Source organism: Oncorhynchus masou, chromosome 2 (genome assembly GCF_036934945.1).
Source record: "Oncorhynchus masou masou isolate Uvic2021 chromosome 2, UVic_Omas_1.1, whole genome shotgun sequence".
Taxonomy (NCBI): domain Eukaryota; kingdom Metazoa; phylum Chordata; class Actinopteri; order Salmoniformes; family Salmonidae; genus Oncorhynchus; species Oncorhynchus masou.
The window spans coordinates 47,930,268-47,956,257 of record NC_088213.1 but is presented as its reverse complement, the minus strand read 5'-3'; the positions used below and the strand labels follow the sequence as shown (position 1 = coordinate 47,956,257).

At 42.8% G+C, this 25,990-nt stretch overlaps 1 protein-coding gene across 1 annotated transcript in view; it reads left to right on the top strand.

The window, feature by feature from the left end:
- syt14a (synaptotagmin XIVa) overlaps nt 1-25,990 on the top strand; it is a 200,848-nt gene that overhangs the window by 104,961 nt on the left and 69,897 nt on the right. Inside the window, exon 4 of the mRNA XM_064925577.1 lies at nt 23,723-23,938. Within this exon, the coding sequence (XP_064781649.1) occupies nt 23,723-23,938 (216 nt within the window). The remainder of the gene's footprint in view (nt 1-23,722; nt 23,939-25,990) is intronic.

The following is a 25,990-nucleotide window of genomic DNA, read 5'->3' as shown; positions in this document are numbered from 1 at the left end:
TAAAGTTGGAGATTGTACAGGGTAAAAGGGATCTTGAAGAAGGAAGGCTATCATTCCATTTTGCAACGCCATATCCTGTGGACAGCGCTTGATTGGAGACAATTTCCTCCTACAACAGGACAATGTTGCACAGCTCCAAACTATTATAAAAACTATTTAGGGAAGAAGCAGTCAGCTTGTATTCTGTCTATAATGTGGTGGCCAGCAGTCACCGGATCTCAACCCTATTGAGCTGGTGTGGGAGCAGCTTGACCGTATGGTACGTAAGAAGTGCCCATCAAGCCAATCCAATTGATGAGAGGAGCTTCAGTAAGCATGGGGTGAAATCTCTTCAGATTACCTCAACATATTGACAACTAATATGCCAAAGGTCTGCAAGGCTGTAAATGCTGCAAATAGAGGATTCTAATGTGCCTTGACGAATGCAAAGTTTGAAGGACACTATTATTTCAAATAAAAATCATTATTTATAACCTTGTCAACATCTTGACTGTATTTCCTATTCATTTTGCAACTAATTTCATGCATGTTTTCACGGAAACAAGGACATTTCTAAGTGACCCCAAACTTTTGAACGGTAGTGAACATTGCTCAGAAAAAAGGAGCATAGTTGTACTTTTACCAGGGATTCAATAATCTTAGATATTCAAGGAAGCCATGAAATGGGGTGATAATTATTAAGAATAAAAATTATGTGTTATCGAGTCAACAATAATGGACGCTGCAATCTTACGCAGACCAGGATCCAAATGATCACCTGTAGATTTCTTGTCTATTGCTGGCAATGCATCCATGACTTATTTTTCTGTAAATAGCTTAAAAGAAAAGCTTTTACTATCATTTCTGGTCAATCAGCAATTTCCCCTATCAGCATCCAGCCCAATATCATGGATTAGAAGTTATTTCAGAGATAGCCCGCTCAAATAAAATGGTGTTTAAATGCGTCAATACCTTAGACATTACCTGTCACTGGTGTAGAGAGGAGTAGGCAGGAGGCAGCCATAGGTTTAGAACTACTGAATGTATTTAAGCACCATAGATCAAAGTGGGACGAAACCCAAACTAAACTGTTGTGCTCAAAATATATCTCCATAAACAAAAAGGCACATGGCGAACCCAAAGTGCAAAATATAAAGTACTCAGGAATTAGTAGGACAGATTCCTCTCAGGAAAACAAAGTAACATTTAGAATGACCGACAAAGTCAAATGGCTGAGGGAATATATATACACAGTAATAGAGTGGGGACTGGAAGCAGGTGTGTGTAATGAATACAAGACAAGTCCGGGGATGATAAGTGCATTTGCCAGCAGGAGGCTCGGCAGCAGCCAGAAGGCCGGCGAAGTCGAACGCCTGAGCTGGACAGGAGGGGGTTGCCGCCGCTGACCTTGGGGACGACCCCGGGACATGGTGCGGGTCGGTTGGGACGACGCCAGTGGATGTCCCAAATGAGAGAACGATCCAGGACGTCCTGTGCCAGAATCCAGCACTGCTCTTCGGGACCGTACCCCTCCCAGTCGACCAGGTAATGGAGAAGCCCCCCACGATGCCAATCGACAGCCACAGGAACCTCGATCTCACTCCGGTGCCAGGGCCAGCTGATAACCTAGAACACACTGAATGGGTGTGAGGTTAGTGGCAAAGTGTTGTAGGGAGTTTTGTGCGTAGCCCACTCCCCCGGCCAGTCCTGATGGAAACTACGAATGTATCTACCCAGTTGCTGATTTACCCTTTCCACCTGCCCATTTGATTGGGGACGGTACCCGGAGGTGAGGCTGACCGTGACCCCCAGTCATTCCACGAAGGCCTTCCAGACACGGGTCTTCCCGGAATCAAACGACAGGCCGTAATGACCGTAACTACTGACGGCCACAACTACTGACCACAATTAATTGCCACATCTACCGGCCACAATTACTGACCACACAGCTACTGACCACAACCACACACTATAATCACACAACTACTAACCACAAACACACATACTGACCGCAACCAAACACCTGCTGGCCACAACCACACAAATACTGACCTCAACCATACACAGCTACTGACCACAACCACACAACTTCTGACCACACATCTAATCGCCATAACTACTGACCAACACAACTACAATTACTTACCACAACTGCTGACCTCAATGATTGACCACAACCACAACTACTTACTACAACTACAGGCCACAAACACACATACTGACCGCAACCAAAGAACTGCTGGCCACAACCACACACATACTGACCACAACCACACACATACTGACCACAACCACACACATACTGACCACAGCCATACAAATACTGACCACAGCCACACAAATACTGAGCACAACACTTAATCTAATCTAATCACCATATGCTGATCACAACCACAATTACTTACCACAATTATTGACCACAACTACTGAATCACAACTACTGAACACAAACTGACCACTATTGACCACACCTACAAACCCCAACTACTGATCACAACCACAACTACTGACCACACCCATTGACCAAAACTAATGAACCACAAACACCTAACTGCTGACCAAAACCACACAACTTCTGACCATAACCACACAATTACTGACCAAACCCATTGACCAAAACTAATGAACCACAAACACCTAACTGCTGACCAAAACCACACAACTTCTGAAAATAACCACACAATTACTGACCACACAACTACTGACTACTGACCAAAACCGCACAACTGCTGACCACATATAGTGACCACAACCACACATCTTCTGATCTCAAAACTACTATTCACAAATACAAAACTACTGACAACAACTACTGACCATAACCGAGCAACTACTGACCACACAAATATCTAACTGCTGACCAAAACCACACAACTTTTCAACACAGCCACGCTACAACTAACCACTCATCTAAATCACTACAACCTATGACCACACAACTACTGACCACAACCACACATTTTCTGACCAAAACTGTACAACTGCTGACCACAACCACGAAGCTTCTGACCACGTAGCAACTGGCCACTTATCTTCTTACCAACACAACTACTGACCACAACCACCTGGCCACCACTACTGACCACAATTATTGACCCCAACCACAGAACTAGTGACCCCAACCACAGGACTAGTGACCACAACCCCACAACTACTGATCACAAATATTAACCACAACTACTGATCACATCCTCACAACTACTGATACCAACTACTGACCATGACCACACCTACTGGCTATACAACTACTGACCACAACCACACACATTCTGATCACAACCACCTGGCCACCACTACTGACAACAATTACTGATTCCAACCACGCAACTACTGAACCACAACAACACAGCTACTGAACACACAACTACTGCACCCCTGCCCAGTCACGTGAAATCCAGAGATTAGGGACTAATATATTTATTTCAATTGAATGATATCCTTAAATGAACTGTAACTGAGTAAAATCTTGAAATTGTTGCATTTTGCATTTATATTTTTGTTCAGTATATTTATTATGGCCATCAAAATGTTAGCTATTAAAAAAAGACTATTATATATATATAACTATATATAAAGGGGGCTTGAAATTATATAACTATAATAAAGGGGGCTAGAAATCAAGGGCTTTGTGTCATTGTACACTGAAGAATGAAGTTTCCTCTTAAATCTCCAATCTGGATCTCTGCCCCTTCTGTTGATAAGAAAACGATACCCTAGCTGGATGAGGCTGCAATTCAAACTGAGCTAATTGAATTCCAGACATCGAGCCAAATCAGGGATGCGCTCAGGAGTGCCGAGTCCCTGTGTAAGTTGTGGGTGGCATGCTCAGAGGAATCCAACACAATAAAGAAACTTGCATTTTATGTGCTAACAATGTTTGGATCGACTTACACCTGTGAGTCCTAATTTTCCTCTATGAACGCAATATAGACTCACAGTCACACCCTGATCTGTTTCACCTGTCCTTGTGATTGTCAGCAGGGGTGGCAGGGTAGCCTAGTGGTTAGAATGTTGGACTAGTAACCAAAAGGTTGCAAGTTCAAATCCCCAAGCTGACTAAGTACACATCTGTCATTCTGCCCCTGAACAGACAATTAACCCACTGTTCCTAGGCCTACATTGAAAATAAGAATTTGTTCTTAACTGACTTGCCTAGTTAAATAAATTGTCTCCAGGTGTCACCCATTATCCCCTGTATATTTATACCTGTTTGTCAAGTCAACTAGCATTTTTGTTCTCAGCTCCTGATTTTCCCAGTCTCTCTTTTTCTCACCCTCTTGGTTTTGACCCTTGCCTGACCCTGTCCCTGAGTCTGCCTGCCGACCTGTACCTTTACCCCACCTCTGGTTTACTGACCCCTACCTGCCTTGACCTGTCTATTGCCTGCCACTGTTGGAATATTAAACCATTGTCAATTCGACTTCTCTGCATCTGGGTCTTAACTTGGTTCCTGATAGTACGAACTGGCCATGACTGACCCAGCAGACCCGGGCCAGCTGCGCAACACCATATCCACCCATGGAACCACCATTGGTAGGCACGGGGAATTGCTTCGTGGCTTTGTGGAGGGGGTCCAAACTTTGGTTAAACACCATGACCAGGTTCTGGACAGTTTGCTGGAACAATTCCATGGGTTGTCTGGGAGGCTGCCCTACCACGGTGGTAACTCCACAGCTCCTCAGCGACTCAGCTGCTAGCAGTGCAGTCTCATCAGTCACTCCACCTTCTCGGGAGCCCCGCTTACCTCCTCCAGAACGTTTCAATTGAGAGCCAAGCACTTATTGGGCGTTTCTAGCTCAGTGTGACCTAGTCTTCAAGCTTCAGCACTCCTCCTTCCACTCGGATCGCTCCAAGATAGCCTACCTCATCACGCTGATATCCATGCGGGCTCTCACCTGGGCTACTGCTATTTGGGGACAACAGCTGGCCAAATACGCTATTCTGGAGGGGTTCGTGGGAGAAGTAAGGAAGGTTTTTGATGCCCCGTTCTCCCCGGGCGAGAGGCCGCCTGGAAGCTAATCTAGGACTCCCACAGTGTAGCTGATAATGCAGTGGATTTCTGCACGTTGAAAGTGGAGAGTGCTTTCAACGTGCAGGCACCGTTCGATATGTTCCTGCACGGCATCTCAGAGGAGGTTAAGGACGAGCTTGCAGCCCAGGAGTTACTTACAGAGCTCAGTTCCCTCATTGCTTTGAACATCCATATCGATGGCCGGGAACGACAGAGGGAGAGGAACTTGCCTCTGAGTCATCCCGGAAGCTCCCGACGGTCTCGTTGCTGAGAGAACCCGAGGCATTCCGACCTGCCTGATGGCTGCTGAAGACGGCCGAGTCACTGCTACCTGAGCCTATGCCACTAGGCAGAGCTGCGCTGTTGCCAGCGGAATGGCAATACAGGATCGACATGAAGAGTTATCTGTATTGCGGGACTATTGCCAATTCCGTGTCCTCTTGTCCTTTATAAAAAAAAAACAGGCTCACCGGTAGGTGCGAGTACTCTGGTGGGCCATATGGAGAACGTTCCTGCTTCCCTTGCTTGGACCCCTTTTCATGCCATTCTGTTGTAGGGAAACCAGTCCAAATCTCTCCAGGTTCTCATTGACTCTGGGGCCGACTAGAGCATTTTAGACGGTACCCTGGCATCCGAGCTGAACATCCCCACTCAGCCCTTTCCATTCCCATAGACGTTAGAGTGCTGGATGGGTGCTCTATAGGCTGAGTCACCCACAACACCACTCCCATCAATCTATGTGTGTCAGGGAACCACAGTGAGGCTATCCAGTTCCTGCTCATCAAGTCCCCTCTGATTCCCGTGGTATTGGTATTCTCCTGGCTCCAGCAACACAATCCCCTCATTAAATGGTCTACTGGTGCCATCATGGGCTGGAGCCCGTTCTGCCATGCCCATTGTCTGAAGTAAGCACATCCTGCCCCCGGACGTCTTCCTAGGGGCTCGGAAGATGCCCCGGACCTCTCCGCCATTCCCGCGGAGTACCAGAACCTCCAGGAGGTGTTGAACAAGGCCCGGGCGGAGAGGTTCCTGCCGCATTGACCTCAACTGCGGGAATGAACTTCTCCCTAACACGACTCCGCCCCGGGGACGACTGTACTCTCCGTCGGGTCCAGAGACCAAGGCGATGGAGAACTACATTGGTGACTCCCTTGCTGCAGGATTCATCCATCCTTCTTCTCCAGCCCGTGCATTGACTACCGGGGTCACAACAACATAACAGTGAAGAACAGCTATCCGCTACCACTCATCTCCTCGGCCCTCGGGCCGCTCCAGGGGGCCGCCGTGTTTTCCAAGCTGGATCTACAGAACTCTTGCCACCTGCAGATACCGGGAAGGGGACGAGTGGAAGACCGCCTTCAACATGGCCAGCAGTCACTATGAGTATCTGGTCATGCCATTTGGCCTTACCAATGCCCCTGCTGTGTTCCAGGCTCTGGTCAATGATGTACTCCACGACATTTTGAACCTGTTCTTCTTTGTCTACCAAGATAATCTTATCTTCATTTTCTCCCGTTCCAACCAAGAACATGTGCTTCACGCCCGACAGGTTCTCCTACCCCTCCTGGAGAACCAGCTGTTGGTAAAAGCAGAGAAGTGCGGGGTCCATATTTCCACCATCCCTTTTCTGGGTTTCATCATCGCCGCAGGGAGTGTGCAAATGGATCCCGAGAAGGTGAGAGCAGTGGTCGATTGGCACCAGCCTACTTCCAGTGTTGGTGTTCATCAACTTCTATCACCTCTTTATCCAGGATTACAGCACTCTGGCTGTAGTTTCCATTCACGTGGTCCCCAGCTGCTGACCAGGCGTTCCGGGACCTCAAACATTGCTTCACCATAAGTCCCATCATGGTTCATCCGGACCATTCCCGTTAGTTTGTGATGGAGGCCGATGCTTCTGATTTCGGAGTGGGGTTAGTCCTGTCCCAGCGTTCTGCCCTGGACCTCAAGCTAAATCCCTGCGCCTTCTTCTGCCACCACCTCAACGCATTGGAAAATAACTGCGATATTGGGAATCGTTAGCTTCTGATGTTGGAGGAATGGAGGCACTGGCTGGAGGGGGCGCAACACCCATTGATCGTGTGGACCAACCACAAGAACCGGGAGTATCTCTGCACTGCCAAGCACCTCAACTCCAGGAAAGCCAGATGGGCCCTGCTGGTCACACGGTTCAACTTCTCCCTCTCTTACTGCCTGGGATCCAAGAATGTCAAGCCGGATGCACTGTCCCGCCGCTATAGCCCCACGGGTACCATTCCCGAGACCATCCTTCCCACCTCGTGCCTGGTGACGGCACTCAACTGGGGTATAGGGAAACAAGTCCAGGAGGCGCAGGGATCCAGCCTAACCCTGGGGGGGCCCTGATAATTGGATGCTTGTGCCTGACGCTGTTCCCTCTGTGGTCCTGGAGTGAGCCCATTCCTCCAGGCTTGCCTGCCACCTGGGCTCCCGTCGGACTTTGGCCTTCATGCTATAATGCTTTTAGTGGCCTACGATGGTTCTGATGTCACCTATTTTGTCTCCGCCTGCACAGTCTGTGCTCAGGATAAGACTCCTCGGCGAGCTCCGGCTGGTCTTCTGCAACCAGTGCCTCTCCCCACCGTCCCTGGTCCCACATATCCCGTGATGAAATCCAGGGTCTCCCCCATCTGATGGAAACACTGCCATCCTGACTGTGGTCGTCCGGTTTTCCAAGGCCGCTCACTTCATCCCTCTCCCCAAACTACCCTCGGCAAAGGAGACGGCCCAGCTTTTTCCATAACAGCGGGAAGAACAATGGCCGGTTTACTCAATTGCACACCAACTCACTTTGAGAGCCCCCACCTCTCCACTTACGCAATGTGATACTTCATGCTAATTTTTCTAAATAAAAGCCTGAAACTATGTCTAAAGACTGTTGACACCTTAGGGAAGCCACAGAAAAAGGAATCTGGTTGATATCCCTTTAAATGGAGGACAGGCACGCAGAGGAACACAGACGTTTCAAAATAAGAGGCTCTTCCTGATTGGATTATCCTCAGGCCTGCAATATCAGTTTTGTTATACCCACAGACAATATTTTTACAGTTTTGGAAACTTTAGAGTGTTTTCTATCCCAATCTGTCAATTATATGCATATTCTAACATCTGGTCATGAGAAATAGGCTGTTTACTTTGGGAACGTTATTTTTCCAAAAATAAAAATAGTGACCCTTAGCTTCAGGAGGCTGAGGTAGGCTATGTCATTTTATAAAGGTTTAGGCTCTGAAGAAATAGACTCCAATTAAGCCATCTTGTTTGTAAAGTCAAATTAAAATGAAGATTATTGTTGAAATGAATTGCTCAACTGGTGTAGGTTTTCTCCATCTTTTGGTGTGCAACACTTGCATAACAAGTTAGCAGTATTTTTAATTTAGGTACAATGACTTCCTTCTTGGCACATTGTATTTGGTAGTATTTTTTTTGTAATTTTCATTTTTTTATGAAAACAATTTTCGCAATTAATTTTGGGGGCCAAATAATATTGCCGCCAGTTGTTTTATACATTTAACTATGCAAGTCAGTTAAGAACAAATTCTTAGTTACAATGGTGGCCGACAAAGGACAAACCCGGTTGACGCTGGGCCAATTGTGTGCCACCCTATGGTACTCCCAATCACGGTCAGATGTGATACAGCCTGGATTTGAACCAGACTTTAGTGATGTCTCTTGCACTGAGTTTTTAGTGCCGTAGACAACTGTGCCACTCCGGTTGCCATGACCAATACATATTGTCCTGCTTATAGCCCATCCTAGAAACTTTGTTTATAGAAACCACAGCCTGCTACGCTTTTGAAGAACAAAATGGCTCCAGCTGTCCATCACTACTGTAAATAAAAACACAGAATACCCAAACAGAGATTCAGTGAAAATAAAAATCTAATTGATTTATCAAGACCAGTTGCCATTCTTGTCTCAGAGCAGCGCTGTCTTGACCTCTGAATGCTCTCTTTTCCCTCTTCCACTTGCCTCTTCCATTACTTTTGAAAGAGTATTTTCCAGTAAGCAACAATTTGTTTATCTTCATTAGCCTACTTTGTTCCAATATTTCTGTCATTCAGTGATACTTCAGTGATAGTAAATCGTTATTGATCCATATGGAAAATGAATGCGCAAGAGACTGTGGTAATATTTTTCCTTTTAGAGACCATAATACATGGTGTCCAGGTCAGGATAACCAAAACATTGCTTTATTAAAGACTATCAGAAAGAATGTTGGTACTTATTTATTTTGATCCAAAGCCATGAATGAGTGAGTCACTCAGCTTCATGTAGGTGCCGAGGCTACCGCGTTCATCCGTACAAACAATAGTATGCAAGTATAAACACAATGGGACCATGCAGCTATCATACCGCTCAGGGAGAAGACGCGTTCTGTTTCCTAGAGATTAACGCACTTTGGTGCGACAACTGCAAATCAATCCCAGAACAACAGCAAAGGACCTTGTGAAGATGCTGGAGTCAACAGGTACAAAATTATCTATATCCCCAGTAAAACGAGTCCTATATCGACATAACCTGAAATGCCGGTCAGCAAGGAAGAAGCCACTGCTCCAAAACCACCATAAAAAATGTCAGACTAATTAGGGTTTGCAACTGCACATGGGGACAAAGATTGTACTTTTTGGCGAAATGTCCTCTGGTCTGATGAAACAGAAATATAACTGTTTGGCCATAATGACCATCGTTATGTTTGGAGGAAGAAGAGGGAGTCTTAAAAGCCGAAGAACATCATCCCAACCATGAAGCACGGGGTTGTAGGGGTGCTTTCCAGCAGGAGGGACTGGTGCTCTTCACAAAATAGTTTGCATCATGAGGAAAGAAAAGTATGTGGATATATTGAAGCAACATCTCAAGACATCAGTCAGGAAGTTAAAGCTTGATCGCAAATGGGTCTTCCAAATGGACAATGACCCCAAGCATACTTCCAAAGTTGTGGAGAAATGGCTTAAGAACAACAAAGTCAAGATGTTGGAGTGACCATCACAAAGCCCTGACCTCAATCCCATAGAAAATTTGTGGGCAGAACTGAAAAAGCGTGGGCGAGCAAGGAGGCATACAAACCTGACTCAGTTACACCATCTCTGTCAGGAGTAATGGGCCAAGATTCACTGAACTTATTGTGGTAAGCTTGTGGAAGGCTACCCAAAATTGTTGACCCAAGTTAAACAATTTAAAGGCAATGCTACCAAATACTAATTGAGTACATGTAAACTTCTGACCCACTGGGAATGTGATGAAAGAAATAAAAGCTGAAAAAAATTATTCTCTCTACTATTATTCTGACATTTCACATTCTTCAAATAATGTGGTGATCCTAACTGACCTAAGAGAGGGAATTTTTGATTTGAAAGGTATTTGGCTAAGGTGTATGTAAATTTCCGACACATAGATCCGAGGGGATCTATGTGTTTGAGAGTGTGAGTTGGAAGCCGACGTTACAAGTGTATGTTGGAAAAAGTATGTGAACCCCTAGGCTAATGACTTCTCCAAAAGCTAACTGGAGTCAGGAGTCAACTAACCTGGAGTCAAATCAATGAGACGAGTTTGGAGATTTTGGTTAGAGCTGCCCTGCCCTGCCCCTTACAAAACACTCACAAAATGTGAGTTTGCTATTCACAAGAAGCATTGCCTGATGTGAACCATGCCTCAAACAAAAGAGATGTCAGAAGACCTAAGATTACAAATTGTTGTCTTGCATAAATCTGGAAAGGGTTACAAAAGTATCTCTAAAAGTCAGTCCATGGTTAGACAAATTGTCTATAGATGGAGAAATTACAGCACTGTTGCTACTCTCTCTGGGAGTGGCTGTCCTGCAAAGATGACTGCAAGAGCACTGCGCAGAATGCCCAATGAGGTTAAGAAGAATCCTAGAGTGTCAGCTAAAGACTTGTTCCACAGCGCTACTGGCAAAATATTCTGTGGACAGATGAAAAAAAAAGTTGTGTTGTATGGATGATCACACAACACTATGTGTGGAGAAAAAAAGGCACAGCACACCAACATCAACCTAATCCCAGCTGTTAACTATGGTGGAGGGAGGGGAGCTTCATAGTTTGGGTCTGCTTTGCTGCCTCAGTGCCTGGCTATCATTGACGGAAAAATGAATTTCCAAGTATATCAAGACATTTTGCAGGAGAATGTAAGGCTATCTGTCCGCCAACTGAAGCTCAACAGAAGTTAGGACAACAGGACAACAACCCAAAAGACAGAAGTAAACCAACAACAGAATGGCTTGAACAGAAGAAAATATGCCTTCTGGAGTGGCCCAGTCAGTCCTGAACTCAACCCGATTGAGATGCTGTGGCATGACCTCGAGCGGTTCACACCAGACATCCCAAGAATATTGTGGAACTGAAACAGTTTTGTAAAGAGGAATGACCGCAGGTGTGATTCGCAACTACCGAAAACGTTTGGTTGAGGTTATTGCTGCCAAAGGAGGGTCAACCTGTTATTAAATCCAAGGGTTCACATACTTTTTCCAAACTGCACTGTGAATGTTTACACGGTGTGTTCAATAAAGATATTAAAAATGATAATTGTTTGTGTGTTATTAGTTTAAGCAGACTATGTTTGTCTATTGTTGTGACTTAAATGAAGATCAGATAACATTTTATGACCAATTTATGCACAAATCCAGGTAATTCTAAAGGATTCAGATACTTTTTCTTCCCACCTACATATACATACATACATACACACATATATATATATATATATACATACAGTGCCTTGCGAAAGTATTCGGCCCCCTTGAACTTTGCGACCTTTTGCCACATTTCAGGCTTCAAACATAAAGATATAAAACTGTATTTTTTTGTGAAGAATCAACAACAAGTGGGACACAATCATGAAGTGGAACGACATTTATTGGATATTTCAAACTTTTTTAACAAATCAAAAACTGAAGAATTGGGCGTGCAAAATTATTCAGCCCCCTTAAGTTAATACTTTGTAGCGCCACCTTTTGCTGCGATTACAGCTGTAAGTCGCTTGGGGTATGTCTCTATCAGTTTTGCACATTGAGAGACTGAAATTTTTTCCCATTCCTCCTTGCAAAACAGCTCGAGCTCAGTGAGGTTGGATGGAGAGCATTTGTGAACAGCAGTTTTCAGTTCTTTCCACAGATTCTCGATTGGATTCAGGTCTGGACTTTGACTTGGCCATTCTAACACCTGGATATGTTTATTTTTGAACCATTCCATTGTAGATTTTGCTTTATGTTTTGGATCATTGTCTTGTTGGAAGACAAATCTCCGTCCCAGTCTCAGGTCTTTTGCATACTCCATCAGGTTTTCTTCCAGAATGGTCCTGTATTTGGCTCCATCCATCTTCCCATCAATTTTAACCATCTTCCCTGTCCCTGCGGAAGAAAAGCAGGCCCAAACCATGATGCTGCCACCACCATGTTTGACAGTGGGTATGTTGTGTTCAGGGTGATGAGCTGTGTTGCTTTTACGCCAAACATAACGTTTTGCATTGTTGCCAAAAAGTTACATTTTGGTTTCATCTGACCAGAGCACCTTCTTCCACATGTTTGGTGTGTTTCCCAGGTGGCTTGTGGCAAACTTTAAACGACACTTTTTATGGATATCTTTAAGAAATGGCTTTCTTCTTGCCACTCTTCCATAAAGGCCAGATTTGTGCAATATACGACTGATTGTTGTCCTATGGACAGAGTCTCCCACCTCAGCTGTTGATCTCTGCAGTTCATCCAGAGTGATCATGGGCCTCTTGGCTGCATCTCTGATCAGTCTTCTCCTTGTATGAGCTGAAAGTTTAGAGGGACGGCCAGGTCTTGGTAGATTTGCAGTGGTCTGATACTCCTTCCATTTCAATATTATCGCTTGCACAGTGCTCCTTGGGATGTTTAAAGCTTGTGAAATCTTTTTGTATCCAAATCCAGCTTTAAACTTCTTCACAACAGTATCTCGGACCTGCCTGGTGTGTTCCTTGTTCTTCATGATGCTCTCTGCACTTTTAACGGACCTCTGAGACTATCGCAGTGCAGGTGCATTTATACAGAGACTTGATTACACACAGGTGGATTGTATTTATCATCATTAGTCATTTAGGTCAACATTGGATCATTCAGAGATCCTCACTGAACTTCTGGAGAGAGTTTGCTGCACTGAAAGTAAAGGGGCTGAATAATTTTGCACGCCCAATTTTTCAGTTTTTGATTTGTTAAAAAAGTTTGAAATATCCAATAAATGTTGTTCCACTTCATGATTGTGTCCCACTTGTTGTTGATTCTTCACAAAAAATACAGTTTTATATCTTAATGTTTGAGGCCTGAAATGTGGCAAAAGGTTGCAAAGTTCAAGGGGGCCGAATACTTTCGCAAGGCACTGTATACACACACACACACACAGACATCTTTAAAAATATTATTTTGTTTGGCCTACTGAGTGGGGAAGTGGTCTAAGGCACTACCTGTGCCATAGAGATTCTGGGTTCGAGTCCAGCCGGCTGCGACCGGGAGCCCCATGTGGCAGTGCACAGTTAGCCCAGCGTCGTCCGGGTTTGGGGAGGGTTTGGCCACAAGGGATGTCCTTGTCCTATCGCACACTAGTGACTCCTGTGGCTGGCCGGGCACAGTACACGCTGACACGGTCGCTTGGTGCATGGTGTTTCCTCCAACACATTGGTGCTGCTGGCTTCTGAGTTAAATGAGCATTGTGTCAAGAAGCAGTGCGGCTTGGTTGGGTTGTGTTTCGGAGGATGATCGGCTCTCAACCTTCAGCGATAAGACAAGACTGTAACTACTAATTAGATACCACAAAATTGGGGGTAAAAACCAAAACCACACAAAAATATTTAGTTATTTTTTCTTTTATTACCTTCTAACCATACCACCCCTGCCCTGATTGGAGTAAACTAGTGAACAACATTGCTTAAGCTTCTACTTCCAGCATATACATACTATATACATTTTACAGGCACATTCTATTTTACAATAGTTATATTTTGTTTGTTTTTACTTCTGTCCTTCCTCTAACTTCAACCTCTCCCATCAATTTATTTCAAAAAAGGTCTGAACCAATATACGTTTTACAGACAAAGTATGTTTTACATTAGTTATCTTGTTATTAGTTGTTATTATTTCCAGCCTTCAGCTCCATTCAACCACTCCCATATATCTCTTAACACCATCCATATTGGATTTCTATTTGCCATATATTTTTCAACTTTCTTTCCTCGTAATTTCTACAGATTGTAAATTAAAAACGTTTTTTTCCCCTAAAAGTATTGTCTATGACTTTTCAGATCATAAACCATGTGCCATGGAATCCGTACATCGAAAATCTCTTCCCAACTATTTTGCAATATATGTTGCAATCTGTATGGCACAGCTGTCAATTTTTTGGTCCTTAAATTAAACTGGTATACTTTCTTATTCATCACAAATTAATCACAAATCATATCACACATTGCAAGAGGGTAAGACACACTGACACAATCACAGAGTTAGGAGAAGAACCGAATAGCAATAGCGTTCCGGGTTACCTCTCTAACGAAGATTCCCTGACCCCGCCCTATCCTTCCTGTGTGCCTTCATAGAAGTGAATGTATGGTCGGGCCTCTAGCTGCTGATATGTTCTCCGGGAAAGGGTGGGGCTTTACAGGAGTGTTGATTGGCCTGAGCTGTCTTATCGTGGGGGCCATATTCCTAATACACCATGACCCATCTGATAATGCAGAGGGTGGTAACTTAACCCATGGTTTAGACGATGAGGATTTTGTATTAACCAAGCATAAGAGATCACTTGATCTGGATAAACGTGAAGTGAGAGTGGAGATTGGGAAGGATGTCTCAGTGAAGTTATATGTAGACCAAATGGTGTCTTGGACTCCTTGACAGTCTAGGACTATGAGCCATTATGGAAGATATCTGTGCAGGTCCCTGTGTAGTTCATGGAAACAGGTCATAGCTCACACACAGAGAGAGGGCTATATAAATCCACATACCCAGTATGGAAGGAGGTGGAGTATAGTGAAGGTGAGGGTTTTTGACTGCAATCCGGAGCAAGAGAAGTATTGCATAAAGGTACGCATTACCATTAAAAACGTAAGGAAAGAGGATCTAGGGTTATGGTATGTTGGATTTGACCAGGTTTTGGTTGATACCCTAGTGCCATTCCGGGTAGAAGAGTTTAGGGCAGGTGATAGCTCTATAGTCAGCCAGAATACAAGCAGAGCCCCTAACAAAACAGATACTGACAGCAGAGTCATCCAGAGCCAAGGGCCGGTGCGGATAGTGTAAACGAAAGATCTTAAGGAAGTGATTGAGTTGAAAACTGGTTCTGGGGATTCTAACCTATGGTTAGAATGGATTCAGTATACAGCCAGATCAGTAGCAAAAGAAGAATGTTATGCCTGCACCACAGCAAAACCTCAGTTAACAACCATTCCCTTTCCATTTGATGGAATTGATACACCCAGGCGAATGGCCTGTATGGCAAAGCTGTTCATGAAGGCAGGGAAGCCAGGCAATGACAGTTGCATTGATCTGCATTATCTGTATCCCCATGTGCCCATTACATCCGGACTCCCCCCTTTCACAGTTACAGGAGGACATTATTATTGTATGGCTCGATACATCACACACGGATGGGACATAGGGGAAGTAAGAACATGCAATAGGACAGGGAATGTTACAACAGACAAGACAATGAGGGACTGGGTGGTTGAGTTCCGAAGACTTTAGTGAGATAAAAAGGCCTAGAGCGGATGTTTGGTGGTTGTGTGGAGGTATGAAGCTGTGGCCCAACCTGCCTACCAATTGGACCGGTAGTTGTGCACTAGTGCAGTTCGGCATGCCCTTCACACAAGGACCTAGAGCCAGGTAGAAGAGAGAGAAGGAGTGCTCCGTCAGGATCTTTTGACAATAGAGTTTACATTGATAGCATTGGAGTTCCAAGGGGGGTGCCTGATGAGTTCAAAGCTAGGAATCAGATTGGGGCTGGCTTGGAATCAAGCATCTTTTTGTGGTCAACTCTCAATAAAAATGTAGATTGGATTAATTATATCTACTATAACCAACAGCGTTTCATCAACTATACTAGAGACGCGATAAAAGGTTTAGCAGAACAAACCGAAGCACCAAGTTTAATGGTGTGGCAGAATAGGATAGCATTGGATATGTTACTGGCTGAAAAGGGTGGTATGTGTGTGATATTCGGAGCAGAATGTTGTACTTTCATCCCCGCTAACACAGCTCCAGACAGATCAGTGACCAAGACCCTGGCTGGTTTAACCACATTAGCTCACGAATTAGCAGAGAACTCTGGGGTGGATAAAGCTCTAACAAATTGGTTTGACAGTGTGTTTGGGAAATTGAAAAATGTCATAATCACTGTGTTGTGGGTAACTTTCACCTGTATGAGTGTCTTGGTTCTGTGTGGATGTTGTTTGGTCCCCTGTGTGAAAGGTTTGCTTACCAGGACTCTGGAGAGGTCAATGACGCAATAGATGGTGAGGTACGGACCGATTTTGAGCTCCGGACAGTGGGATGACGAATACAGGCCTCCAGGCCTAGTAGATGGCTCCGTTTCTTTTAACTACGAGGAGCCAATGTTGGATGAGACTATTTTTGAGGGTTAAGACTGTTTTTTTTATGAAGATTGTAATAACAACACTAACAGGAAGTGTTAGTATACCTCAATGTAGGCCTTTAACTGTCATTTATGGATAAGGAATGAAAATACACATATTGGTTTTGTGAGATTGATTTTGAGTGACATTGACAATATAAATAAAAAATAAATGTGTCATTTTTTGTAGTTAATGTTTAGGCAATAATTAACAGTATTTCACCCTGTCACTGTATAACATATGGAAATGTGTTTGAATCATAGCAGACAAGGAACTGTGGCAGATAACTTATTACCACTGTGAATCTGATAACGGGGGAAACCAGAGAGGGGGGAAACCGTTGGGCTTGGAATAGATTGTGTAACATATGACAGGATATGATAAGCAATGCATTGGTCTGGATTATTCTTGTATACAATTGATGTATCAGTGTGTATTATTTAGTCATTAAGGGTGGATTGTTAATGGGATTTATCTGTTAATTGAATGATTAGAATATTATATATATATATATATATATATATATATATATATATATATATATATATATATATATATATATTCCACCCTGAAGCCATATAATTGTATGGAATTGATTAGAATATATAAAATTATAATCAATAAATGTGTAGTTCTAGTCAGAATTAGGGTAAAACAATATAGCCTAATGTGTGTCTTTATGGTATTTTAAAGATAGACTGTCTGAGCAAAATTCGGCACCGACCGGACCAGAGATTTGGGAGAGAACGGGGAGTACGACTCAAGGTCTCCCTATTTATTCTCTGTCGACTGGGTAGTGAGACGGTGTGTGCGTAGCAGGACATTGTGTGCGTGTGAATGTGTGTGCGTAGCAGGACATTGTGTGCGTATATTTGTGTGAATGTGTGTGCATATGGTTGTGTGAATGTGTGTGCTTGAGAAGTCAGTATAAAATTAATTGTTTTGTATCCTTGACTTTAGAACGTTCCCGTGAATAAACCTTTTTGACTATTTTAGCTGGGCCTCCGTCTGTTTCATTCAACCAGGAACTTACTAATTCGGGTTTGGAGACTGAGTAACATAATTAAATTGGGTTATGTACCTTGAGAACATAATTCTCTTATCAGTTCATAAAACATGTGCCATGGAATCTGTACATCGGAAATCTCTTCCCAACTATTTTGCAATCTATGTTGCAATCTGTATGGCACAGCTGTCATTTTTTTGGTCCTTAAATTAAACTGGTATACTTTCTTATTCATCACAAATGTCTTTAACCAATTATGGTCTTTAATGCAGGGCCGACAGACAAGTCTTCCCCCCCTTCCACTTTCCTCTTCCATTTTTGCGGCAATGCTGCAATTAGTTGGTTGTAATTTTGGGTAGAGAAGACGCTTCCATATATTTTTGTTAGCTGCATGTATGACATTACTCCACCAGTCCTTTTTAGGATATAATTTACAAAGATTGTATATATTTTTTAAATCTATTAGTTATTTGAGTTTAACCACAATATTTGGTATATTATTTGTTCTGTTTTTTTTTCTGGTAGATTAAATTGAAATTGCAACTAACTTTCTATGGCTTGTTTTCAAAATAGTGATATTTGGAAGAATATTTCCTTTTCAAATAACTGATAGTGCAAGGTTGTAATCTGAATAAAGGGAAAAAGGCTATTCTTGAACATGGGGTGAGACATTCTTATTAATTTGCTGGAGAACCAATCAGTTTGGATTTAAGTATAACTTTTGTATAACTGAAGCCTTTAGTGAGATGTCTAATGCTTTAATATTTAATAATTTATTCCCTCCGAATTCATATTCATTATTCAGTTGCTTAGGTAGTTGTTGTCCTTGATGATCGTTTTGGCCTTCCTGTGAAATCGGGTGCTGTTGGTGTCTTGGAGCGCAGGTTTTTTGCAGACCACACCACCCTCTGGAGAGTCCTGCGGTTGTGGGCGGTGCAGTTGCCGTACCAAGTGGCGATAGAGCCCGACAGAATGCTCTCAATTGTGCATCTGTAAACATTTGTTAGGGTTTTAGGTGACACCCAACCCTAGCCTGTGGTTGACCAATTAGAATTCCTTACAAATAAAACTGGGCCCATGGCCAAATACTATGTATCCTTTTTCAGGCTCAATGTATAGACAATTCGAACCAATGAGAACTTGCCACATGTAGCTATGAGTCCCGGACTGAAATTCCTCCCATGTATCTGACGCATTCATCACTAATTCCTTATTTCAGAAAAAAACACTATTTCCATTGATTGTTTATTCCTCTAAGTTCTGTATTTATTATAAGGGCACAAGGCGAGACCCAAATGCAGACACAGGAGGCAGATGGTTGAGCTCCGATATTTATTATACCAAAAGGGGTAGGCAAAAGGCAGGTCGGGGACAGGCGAGAGTTCATAAACCAGGTCAGATTCCAAACAGTACCAGGCGATAGGCAGGCTCGAGTTCAGGACAGGCGGGGGTTCAGTGAACAGGTCCAAGTCCAAACAGCACAAGGGGATAGGCAGGCTCAAGGTCAGAACAGGCAGATTGGTCAGGCAGGCGGATTCGGCGTACGGACAGGCAAGGGTCAAAATCAGGAGGGCTAGGAAAAAAACTGAGACTGGTAAAAATAGGAGCTCGGAGAAACGCTGATGAACTGGCACAGAGAGACAGGAAATACAGGGATAAATACACCAGGGACTAATTGGGAAAACAGGGAACACCTGGAGATGGGTGGAGACAATCACAAAGACAGGTGAAACAGATCAGGGCGTGATATTTACCTTAGCATATTCTTACAGTTGCATATAGGCAACATACAGTAAACCAATAAAACAGAAAAGGTCTTCTCTTTAGTGTATCGGTCGCTCAGGTGGGTGTCTAGGGTATAGGGTTGGGGACCATTCCATCATGATAGGACAATAAATAAATGAGATGTATCATTTATTTTAAAAGGAACCCTCATCTGCATAAAATTGAAAGCTCTCTCACAACCCCTGCTCACAGCCACACATTGGTTCTGGGATATGCAACTGTTTCCTTTCTCATTCACTTAACGCCACACTTGGGATTTGAAGCACTGTAAGAAAGAATTCCTTCACTACTCATTCAGGAACTTCTCCTTGTCTTTCTTGAATACCAGTAAGTACGAGATTTTCTCTCATAGATGTAGTCTGTATGTCAAGTAACGCTTCTCTCAGAAAGATGTTCTCCTTTTTAAGTTCATTAACGTCCATTTATATTGTATTGACTGTTACTTTTCGCTTGTTTCTTTATCCATTGTCGCTACTTTTTCGTCACTCATTTCAAGGCTCGCCTTCAACTCCTTTATATCTTTACTGACTAATTGAAGTATGCCCAGTTTGTAATTTATCGACTCTGATGGGTTAAGGACATTCTGATGAAAAAGTGTTCGGTCACGTCCAACTACATCAACTTTTGTAATTGGCTGATACAGAATTTGTCACAGTATATTCTAAATGTGCAGTAACTGCACATTTGGTCAAAAATATGTAATTTAAATATTTTATATAGACTAAATACATGCTTTATCGTGTGGACAAATATCCTGCCTCCATTGTGTTGTATTATGGAGAAAATGGGGGGTCATATTTGCAGTAACTGCAAAACGTTTCAGTAGAATCAAGGGAAAAGGCAGTAACTGGGATCACTCATGTCAGTTACTGACTTTTACCTTGGTTTCACTGAGCTTGGGCTGCAGCGTCTATGGTAAACAATGGTATTATTTATTGTTCTCTGCTCATACAAGTATCAACAATTATACAACGAATGGGTCTAATCCTGAATGGTGATTGGTTAAAAGCGCATTCCAGCTGGTGTCTATTCCACAAGTTACCACCGGCTAAATCTATGAGGTTAAAATAACTATTTACTCTGTTCCATCTGACTACGCAATCCATTGTCTCATCAGCCCAGGCAGGGAAGTTATAAACTTGATCTTCACTATAAAAATCATCTAGACATTCTCTCACATTTCTGTTAGACTAACATCTAGTTTTCAATAGCGGAGATTTGTATAAACCTTGCTGTCTGTCTCTCCAACATTTGCAACATTGTTCTTCACCTGTCCCATAGTAATGAACGTGTATGGGTCGGGAGTTGGGACGAGAGAGAGAGACAAGCATCGTTTCCTAGCCAGTCGAAATCATGAATCGGCTGGCATCATTTTTATGGATATATAATGTTACTAGAAAACAGCTTAGTTTGCAGTCTTTCCGGCTTCGGTTTGAAGTTATTGTGTTAGCTGTGTTGTTGGCTAGCTCCTCTGAACAACAGTGTGCTAACAAGAGAGCACATTTTCTATGGCAGGCGAAATTGTTTCTCATTAGCTCATTGTTATGGATGTATCCAAATAAATGTCACTAGAAAACTGCATCTACTGTCGTTATTCTGTTGGCTAGCTAGCAACCAAGAGATAAGAACGTTGCCAGCCAGTAGGTCAATGGAACATTTAGAACGAACGACTGGGTCGCGTCCATAGATACACAAAAAAAACTGAACAACTGGATCTCATCTCTGGCAACCGAACCAATAGAACGAACGACCAGCCGGCTTGAGTAGCAATCCTAGATTTGTTTCGGGACTATATCTTGTGGAAGGATGAAATAGTATGAATAAATTAATCAAAATATGTCAATCATTATTTGAATATGTTGGTAACCTGTTGTATAAAAGTGATAATACCCTTGAAGCCAGTGTTTGGAGTATATATTGGCACAGTTTGCTGGCCCTCGACTTAATCCCGGCCTAACAACACCCATGCCAATATACCCTCCAAACACCGGCTTCTCGGGCATTATCACTTAAATATGCCACTGACAGCCACATACAAATAAATATAGTAACACAAGTTTGTATTTTTTTTAATTCGTCATGGAAACGTATTCCAGTGGCTGTACCAAGCAAGAAGGCAGTAACTGCCTTCTAGGGTCAAAGGGCATGTCAGTGGTCAGAGTCAATATGAATAAACAATTACGTCATAGTAAGACATCAGATAACCACATCTCCATTGATCTGCCTACAATTAATTTAGCTGGACAATTAAAAAAACTTTGAAGTCATTATTCTCAGTTTCACTGAGTTACTGCTCTTTTGCTTGGTAGAGTAGTATGGGTGCTGCCATTTTTTCCCTCATATGATCAGTGGTGGCAAAAAGTACATCATCTCATACTTGAGTAAAAGAAAGGAATCCTTAATAGAACATGAAAGTCACCCAGTAAAACACTACTTGAGTAAAAGTCTAAAAGTATTTGGTTTTAAATATACTTAAGTATCAAAAGTAAATGCAGTTGCTAAAACATACTTAAGTATCAAAAGTAAAAGTACATATTATCTAAAATTCATTATTTTAAGCAAAATGTTGTATTTATTTACGGATAGCCAGGGTCACAGTCCAACACTCAGACATCATTTAAAAACAAAGCATTTGTGTTTGTGAGTCCGCCAGATCAGAGGCAGTAGGGATTACCAGGGATGTTCTCTTGGTAAGTGTGCTAATTGGACAATTTTCTGTCCTGCTAAGCATTCAAAATTTAACGAGTACTTTTGGGTTTAAGGGAAAATGTATGGAGTAAAAAGTATATCATTTTCTTTAGGAATGTAGTAAAGTAACAGTAACAGTCAAAAATATAAATAGTAATGTAAATTACAGATACCCCCAAAAACGATTTAAGTAGAACTGTTTAAACCACTGCATATGATACTGTATACTGGTAGGGCCAGGAGATTTCAAAGTCAGTTCTACTCTTTTGGTTAGTTTGTTGCCTCTACCAGATGACTGTCCACTGCCATCTTGGCTCAAAGCAGCCTCTAATTTGACTCTTGATTGTTGTTGTGAAACAATCAAAAAGTATACAAAAAGTATACAAGATTTATGAAACAATATTATGAAAAGTTACTGCATGTATAGTGGTGACATAGCCTTTTTACTCTGAACAAAAATATGAAAGCAACAGTGTTGGTTGCATGTTTCATGAGCTCGTCTGAGTGTGCCAGAGCGCAGAATCACAACTGACAAATTTACTAACGCTCAACACCTGTTGAATATGGACGGTGTCAGTAAACGTTGGGAAAAAAGCAGCAGCACAGTTGCAGACACCAACACTCTGGATAACATAAAAACAGTCTAACCAGCTCTGCTAGGATGAGTAAAATGGTCAGAGTGAGCTGTTCTCTCATTTGGGTATGGAAGTAGCTACGTTAGCCAGTTAACTTGGGTGCTTGACTGCTGTTGTTAGGTCAGAACACTCAGATCAAAAGTGCACACTCTGGCGGTGGGGTTCTCTGGTCTGGGCAGGCATAAGCTATGGACAATGAACACAATTGCGTATTACCAATGCCATTTTAATGCACAGAGATAGCGTGACGAGATCCTGAGGCCCGTTTGTTGTAAAGATCGGACCCTTTTCTTCAATTTTCACCTAAAATGACATACCCAAATCTAACTGCCTGCAGCTCAGGACCTGAAGCGAGGTTATGCATATTCTTGATGCCATTTGAAAGGAAACACTTTGAAGTTTGTGGAAATGTGAAATTAAGGAGAAGGACAATATAACACATTTCATCTGGTAAAAGATAATACAAAGAAAAAAACATTACTTAATGTTTTTCTTCATCTTTGAAATGCAAGAGAAAGGCCAATATATGACTTAGGAATATAGGTGCACTTGTGGTGTATGTATGTGCACCGTTTTAGACTGATCCAATGAACCACTGCATTTCTGTTCAAAATGTTGTATCAAGACTGCCCAAATGTGCCTAATTGGTTTATTAACACCTTTTCAAGTTCATAACTGTGCACTCTCATCAAACAATAGCATGGTATTCTTTCACTATAATAGCTACTATAAATTGGACAGTGCAGTAAGATTAACAAGAATTTTAGCTTTCTGCCGATATTAGATATGTCTATGTCCTGAGAAATGTTCTTGTTACTTACAACCTCATGCTAATCACATTAGCCTACGTTAGCTTAACCGTAACGCGGGGGAGGGGGCACCGATCAAGTAGAGGTTAAAATAAAAATGAAAAAATGGTAATTAAAACTGATCCTACATTTGATCTTAAGTACAGAAATCCACTGGAACATATCTCTTTCCCTTTTTATCTTCCACCTTTAGAAAAGATCTACCCTGACGGTGACCTGAAGGGTTCGTCGTCAGACAGCGAGGATGAGGTGATGGGCCAGTACCAAGAAGCAGTCAACCGATCGCAGGGTCTCCGAGGCGGGGCTAGCGGCAGCCAGTCGAATGGCTACGGCTGGGAGATGAGGCAGAAGTACAGCCCCCTATCAGCCGAGTATGATGGCTACAGCAGCGAGGCCTCGGCAGAGGACGGTAGGTTATGTCTATAAGGCAAAGGTGGAAAATCTTAGGGCAACGGTGGGCACAGTGTGGGTGCTGTCTTTTGTAACTACATTGAAAAGTCTCAGTTAAAAATGAAATGTTAACTTCTTGACGCTACCCATCCCTGTCGCAGGATCATTTTCGTCAGTAACCGCTGAATAGCATAGTGCAACAGTCAAATAATATTACTAAAAAATATTCATATTCATGAAATCACAAGTGCAATATTGCAAAAAACAGCTTAGCCTTTTGTTAATCCACCTGTCGTCTCAGATTTTGAAAGTATGCTTTACAGCAAAAGCAATCCAAGCGTTTGTGTGAGTTTATCGATAGCCTAGCATAGCATTATGTACACTTAGCATCAGGAAGCTTGGTCACGAAAATCAGAAAAGCAATCAAATTAACCGTATACCTTTGATGATCTTCAGATGTTTTCACTCACGAGACTCCCAGTTACACAACAAATGTTCCTTTTATTCCATAAAGATTATTTTTATACTCAAAATACCTCTGTTTGTTTGTCGCGTTATGTTCAGAAATCCACAGGAAAGAGCAGTCCCGACAACACAGACGGAACTTCCAAATAGTCTCCATAATGTCCACAGAAACATGTCAAACGTTTTTTTTATAATCATTCCTCAGGTAGTTTTTAAAATATATATTCGATAATATATCAACCGAGTGTGTAGGTTTTTCAATAACACCGGGTGGAACAATGTCCGGTTTACTCTGTAGCCAAAATCTCACTCTGAGAGCCCCCACCTATCCACTTACGCAATGTTTTTCAAAATAAAAGCCTGAAACTATGTCTAAGACTGTTGACACCTTAGAGAAGCCATAGAAAAAGGAATCTGGTTGATATCCCTTTAAATGGAGGATAGGCATGCATAGGAACAGAAGGGTTTCAAAATAAGAGGCACTTCCTGATTGGATTTTCCTCAGGGTTTCGCCTGCAATATCAGTTCTGTTATACTCACAGACAATATTCTGACAGTTTTGGAAACTTTAGAGTGTTTTCTTTTCTTTAAAAATTTTTGTTTAGCCACTTTTTCTCCCCAATTTCATGGTATCCAATAGTTTTTAGTAGCTACTATCTTGTCTCATCGCTACAACACCCGTAAGGGCTCGGGAGAGACGAAGGTTGAAAGTCATGCGTCCTCCGATACACAACCCAACCAAGCCGCACTGCTTCTTAACACAGCGCGCATCCAACCCGGAAGCCAGCCGCACCAATGTGTCGGAGGAAACACTGTGCACTGTGCACCTGGCAACCATCACGTGGACTGGGATATGTTTCGTATTGCGTCAGACAACAACATTGACGAATAAGCTGATTCGGTGTGTGAGTTCATTAGAACATGCGTTGAAGATGTCGTTCCCATAGCAACGATTAAAATATTCCCAAACCAGAAACCGTGGATTGATGGCAGCATTCGCGTGAAACTGAAAGCTCGAACCACTGCTTTTAATCAGGGCAAGGTGACCGGAAACATGACCGAATACAAACAGTGCAGCTATTCCCTCCAATCAAACAAGCTAAGTGTCAGTATAGAGACAAAGTAGAATCTCAATTCAACGGCTCAGACACAAGAGGTATGTGGCAGGGTCTACAGTCAATCACGGATTACAAAAAGACAACCAGCCCCGTCACGGACCAGGATGTCTTGCTCCCTGGCACACCAAATAACTTTTTTTGCCCACTTTGAGGACAATACAGTGCCACTGACATGGCCTGCAACGAAAACATGCGGACTCTCCTTCACTGCAGCCGAGGTGAGTAAAACATTTAAACGTGTTAACCCTCGCAAGGCAGCAGGCCCAGACGGCATCCCAAGCCGCGCCCTCTGAGCATGCGCAGACCAGCTGGCTGGTGTGTTTACGGACATATTCAATCAATCCCTATCTCAGTCTGCTGTTCCCACATGCTTCAGATTCTTCCCAAGAAAGCTAAGGTAACTGAGCTAAACGACTACCGCCCCGTAGCACTCTCTTCCGTCATCATGAAGTGCTTTGAGAGACTAGTCAAGGACCATATCACCTCCA